Source organism: Priapulus caudatus, unplaced genomic scaffold (genome assembly GCF_000485595.1).
Source record: "Priapulus caudatus unplaced genomic scaffold, Priapulus_caudatus-5.0.1 Scaffold330, whole genome shotgun sequence".
Classification (NCBI taxonomy): domain Eukaryota; kingdom Metazoa; phylum Priapulida; class Priapulimorpha; order Priapulimorphida; family Priapulidae; genus Priapulus; species Priapulus caudatus.
In genome coordinates, this window is record NW_014577391.1 from 90052 (window position 1) to 99671 (window position 9620).

At 45.0% G+C, this 9620-nt stretch overlaps 1 protein-coding gene across 2 annotated transcripts in view; it reads right to left on the minus strand.

Moving 5' to 3' along the window:
* Nucleotides 1–9620, minus strand: part of LOC106809133 (protein turtle-like) — a 47846-nt gene that overhangs the window by 9996 nt on the left and 28230 nt on the right. The window contains exons 1-5 of one of the 2 annotated variants that reach the window (XM_014812106.1): nt 2475–2595; nt 2000–2111; nt 1323–1528; nt 992–1106; nt 135–334 (exon numbers count right to left, since the gene is read on the minus strand). In XM_014812106.1, coding sequence (XP_014667592.1) covers nt 135–334; nt 992–1106; nt 1323–1528; nt 2000–2067 — 589 coding nt within the window. In that variant the 5' untranslated portion in view covers nt 2068–2111; nt 2475–2595. Of the gene's footprint in view, nt 1–134; nt 335–991; nt 1107–1322; nt 1529–1999; nt 2112–2474; nt 2596–9620 lie in introns of those variants that run through there. The other variant, XM_014812105.1, reaches the window with a different exon arrangement.

Sequence of the window (9620 nt, forward strand, 5' to 3'; positions counted from 1 at the left end):
AGAGAGAGAGAGAGAGAGAGAGAGAAAGAGAGAGAGAGAGAGAGAAAGAGAGAGAGAGAGAGAGAGAGATATTCAATCAAGAGAGATAATGGAAGGAGAGAGATGCCAAGACATCATCACGTTGAAAAACTCACACTGCACGGTGAAGGGCGGGGATGTCTCCTGTAGCGGGTCGTTGGCGTTGACCTTGTTCCAGACGGTGCAGATGTACGACTGCCCGTTGTCGGCCCGCGACGCGTTCACCTGTATTGTCTTACTCGTTGGCCCCTGCCCGACATTGGAGAACTTGCCTGCGACATACTCACCCTCCACCTCTGTCCCGTCGTACTTTGTCCTTCAGTAACAAGCAAAGTCATTGAACCTTATTGTTTTATTAATTACGAGTTATATAGATGGTCGTGCATGCCTAGCATGCATGGCGGCACATTCGTTTTGGGTGTAATACGTTTACGCATACGTGTATAAGCAATACGTGTTCAGTGCGTTTTTGAGCGGCGAACATGATATCAAGAGCGTATTACCTTACTATTAAGTGTCATAAACTTCTTAATACGCTCTTGATGATATCGTAATCGTACAACATTGCTGTAAATAATCGAGGTAGTTACTGCCACTAGATGGCAGTGGCGTTTCTTGAATACCTCCAGTGTGTTAGATTGGATTACAATAGCCAGTCGTCCTAGAACCATTAACTGTGAAATTGTGCTCTATCTGTAGGTTGTTGGCACAGACTGTTATTTCAATAGCTACAACTGATGTACAGACACGCTTCTCACTATAGTCGATCATGAATGACTGTCTAACCCAAACGTGACAAAGCATTTCCTTATGTTCATATTAATTTATAGTTACTAAAAAATCTTGACAAACACATCACATGCAGTCATGCACGCACTGTCATATAAATTTACAAGTACTTATAAATTGTTGATTTGCTTTTTTACTACCATAAACCACTGCAGCAAGTTGCTTTGTGACGTGAGAAGCTTACCAGACAATATTTGGGGGTGGGCTACCATCATAGCTCTCACACCTCAGAGCAACATCAGTTCCCTCATTCACGCTGAAGGACGGCACAGCACTTATAGTTGGCTGCTTTGGTTTTCCTGAGAAAATAGGGAGAATTATATGATTAATTATTATCAATTCATTATAATACAGAACACTGCGCGGCACACGTGCGTTGCTGCGTTCATTTGCATAAATCAAACATTATTATTATTTAATCTTACTATATAGGAATAGTATAACATGCATTACTACTAGTTAGTTCATAGCACACCACAGATATGTAGAGGCACTTCAAATTAAATGCTACTTACTAAGTACTGTCACTGTAGCCGATTTCTGATAGTTATTTCCATTATATTGTGCTTGACATATGAAATCTGTATTCTCTGATTCGTAGGACGCGTCAGAGATTGTTAGATCAAACTGTCCTGTTGTTACATCCTCGGTGATCGTGTATCGAGGCACTACAATGTTGCTGACTATGATCAAACCATCAGACGCTCGAGACCAGCTACGACTGTGAAGCAAGTGAAAATAAAACATAGTAAGCGTGTGCAAACAAACATATATCCTTGTTATAGAGCTCGATACCATTAACAAGGGCCATAACTAATAACTATAGCTCTATACCAACAACATATATAGCCCTGGAAATGAAATATAGCAGGCTAGCATTTCCAGCTCATTGCCTGTGGCAGCATTCCCAGGGCTACATTATTAGTAGAGCTATATACACAATAACGCGTTCCACTAGCTGCTGAGCAGAAATCTCCACCTCACCTGTGATAGTAACGCTTTATATCCGCCAATTACGTTGGCATTTATACAATAAATTATACGGGGCCAATATAGGATGGCCATCAACACACAGGCAGAATTCTCATTTACATTTCCAGCCCAAAAAGAAAATGTTTCTAGACAAACATTTTGGTACAACATCTAAGCACGAACCAAATAAGTTGCGTATATCACGCGATACAATGCTTACAAAGTCTGTGAGAAGTCGTTGAAGAAACTGGTGCCGAACTGGCACTTTAACTGAATCTCATCGCCCATCTGTACCTCGACGTTACTCGGCTCAATGATGAACTGACCTTGAGCTGTAGCAGAAAAAAAAACAATTTTAAAATACCGCAGCTAGAGCTAGCCAAAAGACACAACATGCGGTTTAACGCGAGAAAGAGTGACAACATCGCCAGTGGCGTGAGGAACGCACCGGGTGACACCATCTGAGGGGGTGACGCCAAAATGACTGTCTATAAAAATTGTGTGCAGTGTTTCAGCAGAATTTTTTATTTTTTTTATAAAAATATCCATGTAATTAGTTATCATAACAAAAACATTTTCTATAAGATAGCTAGCCCAGCTTAGATGCTCTGTATCAATATACCTACAAGGCTAAAACTCTTTTACTTTTACGGGAATTACGATTTACGAGTAACATTTGTAGAAAAAAAAATCACCAAGGAATCTGTACGGTCTGGTACGGGAGGAGGTCCATGGGGGTGACACCACGAGTTACCGCACCGGGTGACACCAACCGTAGTGACGCCGCTGAATATCGCACCCTTTTTATTATGTCGGATATGTTCTACCGGTGCCTTCCGCATTTATCCAACACGGTGAATAGCATCACCAGTTCTCTGCAGTACGATCGAACAGAGTCAGTAGGAATAGATCGTATTATTCCAGATCATCTCAATACGTACGACGAAGTATAGTATATGCTCACTGTGTTAAGGCAGTGATATGATAAGGGTTTCATAATCACATTTAATATTGCCCTATACATAATCTTGTTTAGCAGATATGTTACCACTATTTACTATGTTAGGGGAGTGATGTGATAATTATTTCAAAACGACATTCAATATTTGCCTATTCTGATTCATAATCTAGTTTATCAACTGTTGCCATTATTTACCACTGATACCTACGTACTGAGTCACTATACTTCCTTCACTTACAGCTCCACGAAACACTCATGCATTGGGAAACCTTGATATACGTTGAATGAGATTGCATGTCTATATTGACGCTAGTCTCGCAGCTTGGTCGAGCTACACGTACTTAACCATCAGAACAAGGTAAAATATAGTTCATTCGTATTTGTACTAAATGCGGCATTCCAACCGGCTCATGAAAATTGCAAAAGGCTACGCACGCCAACCTACTGTAAATCACGCATGATTTATAATCAACCGCACTCTCCGTACTACAGCAGACAGGCGTTGGCAACCGATGAACCGATGATACACCTATAGCAGATAGACTAGGCTATGTATTCACGATGCTCGGGTTGATCACCCCAGCCAGACACACAGGTGGCGGTTTTGTTGTACGGCGTAGGCTGCAGCGTATACACAGTTCCACGGGAGTTCCCGGAAAGAGGCATCACTAGGCTGGACATTTAAATTCACCACGTGTCACCTAATATCGTTTTAATCGCACACACCCGTGTGCAAGAAAAATGCACGTATAGATTCTGGTTTCACTATAGTAGTACATAGTAGAATATAAATCAATCAACAATCGCTAGGTAAATGGTACGAATTCCATATTCTATACGTAGTAAACTCTAAGCGCACCGATACCAAACATACTCGTATCAATGTTCTCGTATCAACGATACCAAACATACTCTATCAATGTTCCAACTTCGCTAATAAATGGTAGGCTAGATTTTTCAAGGTTAAGTGTGAGAATCTGTTGGTGAGGGTGATCTCCTCGCAAGCTCCCTCCCTCGCGTAGGCCTACGTTCTCAACTTTACAGGAAAACATACTACAGTTGCTATATGGAAGCGCTGCGTAACTCCTATAGTTGCCCTCTACTCACTCATAACTCACTTTCAAATTATGGTCATTCCACAGCAAGAGAAGTGAACCTACGTGAACACTACACACCACGGGGTCATAATAAGCTCAGCTTTCTCCACTAGGGGTCAGCCGTGAACAATGCCACGCTGCCCCGCTGGCACACCGCCAGCCCGTGTTCGCGTTGCCCGACCCCCCCCCCCCCCGAAAAAAAAATTCACTCCCGAATTCTCTCAGCGCGCGGCAGCGTCGTGTCAAGAAGCTACACTAGCACCGTCCCGTCGCGCGCTTTGTTGGCGGGCGTGCCCCAGGGGCGGCTACGCTCTCGCTAGATGATCGAACTGATACGGTAACGATGACGCTGGCACCCTACCATCGAGCGCGCCGCACCGCTGCCGCTGCAGACTTCTTGGCGTGCGGCCGGAGGCCATTCTGCGCTGCCTGGCCGCGTACGGGCGAAGACGCTCGTTCGTATCGCGACTATAAACGCCCAGACGCGGGCTACTGAGCAATAAATAATCCGGCCTGTCAGTAATCTGCCCATCCACGCACTGGTTTGCCGGAGCGGCAGGGCGCGCGCGCGCGGGGTCACGAGGCAGAGGTCAACGCTAGCGAAGGTTGACGCGGCGATGATTACGATCGGTGATCGTAGCTACGACCAGTTTTCCGAGCGTCGCGATCGTTCTGACATCGTCGTCATCAAGTGCGGACGATAGGGAAAGGTTATGATAATTGTTTTACCGCGTATTTTCTTACCGGTGTTGCTCATCGGATAGCTCGCCCACAAACGCATTTTATGGCAAAAACGACGACGAGTAGCTGTAAACTAATTTGAGTACAAAGACACGTTATACGCTCATAAAGGTTCGCGTTTTCGTCTTTAATGATGCCAGATTTTGGATGAGTAAACGTGGAGTAATGTAGTAAGAAAAATTGCGAAACAACTGTCATACTCCGTCCTATCTTCCACTTACGATAGCATATATAACTGGTTGTCATTGTGTTGCACTTTTTTTCACGCAAGTCGCAGCGTCTGCAACCAGTTTCATCTGCTATTGTCTATGTTACAGTGACACTGATAACAGCGAAAACGTGCTTAAGTTGACATAAAAACTACTATTAGATCGTAACAGATTTATTCACACCAAACTGGCAAGAAGACGTCTGAAAAATCGCATACTTTCAAGTTTCAGTATCAAGCTGCTGTTGCTGCGCACGTACTTTTGATGACACAATTACACCCAATATAAAACAAACAACGCCACCTTAAGCACACAAACCGCACCACCAATTAACCGTATCTGATAAATCATGCTGCCAGCAGCGTTTCTGAAAATGGGTTGCAATTATGGGTTTGCAAGTGTCTATATTGTTCTGCGGAACCCGTTGTTTCTGCATGCTCGCGGCTGTTAGTTAATTCGGCTCTTTCCTCACTTCGCGCGAGAACAATAACTCGAACCGCCCGCAGAAAACTATGATCCAGCGCGACTCTCTTCACGTATCGTAATTAGCTCTTCTATGAAGTCTCTGATCGCAGGCTATACACAATAAGCGCGGATGAGCACGCGCGGCGCCTAATTTTTACATGTCAGAGAGAGAAAAAAAACTATGGGTAATAACGAGCCCCCGAGTTTCAACCGAGTCTGTTGTTCTCGAACGTGCAACACGCCTACGGATAAACAACGCGCTAACATAAATAGCACGCGAAAGAGTACAACTGGAAAGGCGCGCCTACGCACACACCGAGTGGTTTACTTCTTCGGCCAGTTTCACTGACATCGCCGAGGCCACGGTGAATTTGTCTCGGCGGATTGAGACAAATGTTTGCTGTCGTGTCGTCCGCGCCGATATTTGTCATTACACGTCGTTACGGGAGTGACAGGTACGGAGAAACCTGTCCCGGGGAAATCCGCCACTGGCAGCGTACACCGGTACGGATCGATCAAGAATCGTGCGACACTATGCGATAGAACAACATGGCCCCGGCAGAACTGACACGTATACCCGCATATATACACCCACGACTTATATTGCTTTATTACCCGTCGAAATACGCGCACATCGTATTTTTGACACAACCCATTCTCATGTAATATATATTACATTATATACGTCATTGTGAGAAGCACCCGTGCTTATCGAGCGCACGTATGCGCCAAAACAAGATAAAAAATATAATCATGTACTATAAATGACTGTGTTAAATTAACCACATGGGGCTTATATTATTTTTATTACACTGTCCCCGTGGAAATATTTCAATAGCCAGTATATACAGTCAATAGTTAGTATCTATCTGTGAAGCGACCGTTCCACCACATTCTAGAGCTTTAATCGGGGAAATCTTTCTATTACGGCTATACTGAATGTCGGTATGTAGGCACATTGTACGTCGACGTGTAGTTAGAAGGCGTAGCTTATGAGGCTCCGTGTGTTTTCTATTCTTAGCCAAGAGATGTCGTGAACCTTTAACTGGGACATCACACTACTCAGCTCTGGCGCTAACTATAACCAGTGGTGACCACTGACCGCTTTTAGTGAATACATCCAGGAAAAGCTCAGATCATCTCATGCAACAACATCACATCACCGTTTGTCATCGTGGCCAGCATGCTTAAGTATGCGTAAATTCACTCCACTCACTAACAAACGTACCAGTTGGTGTGAATTTACTGCGATGTGCATGAGCCGAGTGAAACAAGTACATATAACAGGCGCACACGCTATACCGGACACTGACGCGATAGTTGGGTTGTTTACGATGAAATATTTCAGGAATGTTGCGTGCATTTCTTGTAAATTTTGTCTTTGGATGTTTGCAACTGCTTACAAGCACGCGCGTCCGCTGGCCAACTGACCTGTATATAGGGAACACAGCCTCTTCTCTGCTCATCGCCGCTAACCTAAACTCGACCATGTAACGACTGTTAAAAACGTAATGAAGCTTAGTCAAAGTAAACCATTTACGCCGCATCAGTGGCGGCCCGCATGTGAGAATATTCATTCTTAATTTGTACAAGCATCGTATTGAGGAGCTTAGCGCTAAAAGATGGCGGCGGCCATTCGGCGGTGACACCAATCTGAACAGTAAAGAATGCGCGTATCTTTCTTTCCCTTCGTCGTACGCGTCCTCCGCACGAGTAAACAAAGCGGCAGCAGGTGCGCGTCTGCACTGCGTGTGCACTGACTGCCCCGTACGTGATGACAGTGTCTTCTGACGGGCAATACGTCACCTAGGCTTTCATTCCCATGCAGTGTGCGGGTATGTGTATGTGCGTGTTTCCGCGCGTGTGCGCGTGCGTGTGTGAAAGGGGCGCATGTGCATGTGTATGCACGTTTGTATGTGCCTGTGTGTGTATGTGTGTGTGTGTGTGTGTGTGTGTGTGTGTGCGCGTGCGTGCGCGTGCGCGTGTGCGTGTGCGTGTGCGTGTGCGTGCGCGTGTGCGTGTGCATGTGCGTGTGCGTGTGCGTGTGTGTGTACGGGTGTGCGTGTGTGCGTGTCTGTGGCGCGCAGTGTATTTGGGTTTGTGCGTGTAGACACGCGCGTATGTACGTGTGATGATGCATTCATCTATCAATGTGATCTGTCGCTACTAACATACAAATGACTGTTGAGGATATTACGCTAAGCATTGAGTATTGAGCGACACAGAGAAAGCAATATGATTATTATAATACATTACATAAATGCTATAATTATGAATTGTGAGGAAAATGCGTTCGAAAAAAATGGCGCAGGAGATGAAAAACAGTGTACATTGCCTTTGTTGTACGCCTTTCATTGGAGAATAGTTCTTTCTTTCAACGTAGCCAACAACCAAGTATTAGGTTGGTTGAAATTGCTATCTCTCAACTACCTTCCTTTTCACGCCAGTTAGACAAACAAGTGGAGAGCTGTGCTGCTTCTATCCCTATATTATTAGGGACGCTATAGCGATGACACTCAAGGTGACGAGAAAAAAACACATTGAAGTACACGTTTAGGCAGTATCTGAAAGGTGAAGTGGTAAGGTTGTGTTCTGCTAACAATAAGATTAGAGGGTAGTGATATGTTAATCTCTCTTATTAAGCAGTGCGATCTAAATTATCTTTCTCATTCTTTTGTGCGTTTTTTACAGTGAGGCTATTATAATAATGACAGTTGAATTTCCTCTGCCTCCTTTCTTCAAGATGTTTGAATGTGGGTTATAGACACGCATAGGTCCAGCTGTTATCCACGTTCTCCAGCAATCTGATAAGATAGGGGACCTCCGCTACGTATACAATCATTGGGAATTATATTCCCTTGATCGGAAATGTAAATTGGAAATGACCTAAACACAAATATACACACCGCATGTACCGTTGGCGTGTGTTTGTACAGACCAGCATTCAACAACGTGTACCTTGTTTACAATTTACACTAGGTACCCACATATTCACCACACCCCAGTACATGCTCGCCTACGTAGTATACAGTACGCCAGCAGCGACGTGTGTGTGCCTTATATCAGCACTGATCAAATCTACCTTTGTACAAAGAGTAAGGTCCGCGTATTAATGATAACAGAGGTGTGTTTTCCCGCCTACGTGTATATGCACATGAGCTTAAATGAACGGCGTATACGTGACACGACGCCATCGTGAGAGTGGGAGTGGGAGTGCCGCGCAGTCAATCAAGCAACTCAAGTGCTCCCTGTATTGAGTATAACGCCGAGTTTTATCAGGCATATATCTACCTCAACGGCTACTCACATGTCGTAATGCATATAGTTGTTATCGCAGACAAAAAATGCGGTATATATTAATTGACGATGAACATAACGTAACAAAAATAGAAATATCGCATAGCAAATCGCTAAAACTACGTGTTTATGAAAATCATTATTTACTAAAACGTTCAAAATTATCGCAAAAAAAACTTATTCGGGGAAAAACATTACATTAATCGACTTGACATTTATATCGTTCATAGATTAAACCGGAGCAGCGTCTCCGATCTGTAGTTTCCGCACTCAAGCATCAGCAATTAGTACGCCGGAGTGTAATTCGCGCTGACAGAGCTCGCGTGACAGCGTGTCGTGAGTAAACAGCGGCAGGCGACCGCCCGTGCGAAGGAATCTCCGTAACAATGGCGGCGACGGGTCATCACTGCTCCGCGTCGACAGATTCACAAAAAAACTCGAAGAAGCTCTGCGCACGAGCTCGGTTGCCATTGTGGCCCGCACGTACATGTGCGGCCTGCGTCGGGAGCATGTAAACACGTACGCGTCTCGTGCGACGTGCTGGTTGCATGGTGGCTCGACGGCTTGTGTGGGCCGCGAAAATGCATTCTCGGTTGGCCTTCTGCAGCGTCGCGGCCCTGCACAGCTCATCGACGGGTGCGGTCTAAGCCAGGCGATCTCCGCCGAGTTCATTCAATTTATTGTTAGCGAAACGTACCTCGGAGCAGTTCGCGAGCCCGGATCGTCGGAGAGCCGGTTGATCGCGTCGGCAGATAACGAGAAGCATTACGAAGCTAGCGCTGCTGCAGCTGCCGCTGTAGATGTGATAATAACGTGTATGCGGCACGCGAGAGACGGACGATTAAAACTGGCTTTCAAAGCATCCTCACACTATTTTCTCATCTCCAGCTTTCCAGCTTTCGCTGCCTAGCACACTCGCGAATGTTCTCTTTCTCTCTCTTTCTCTCTCTCTCTCTCTTCCTCTCTTCGCTCTATAGCTAATTTCGCATTTTCTCTAGTCCACCTTCTATCTTGCTCTCTCTCTCTCTCTCTCTCTCTCTCTCTCTCTCTCTCTCTCTCTCTCTCTCTCTC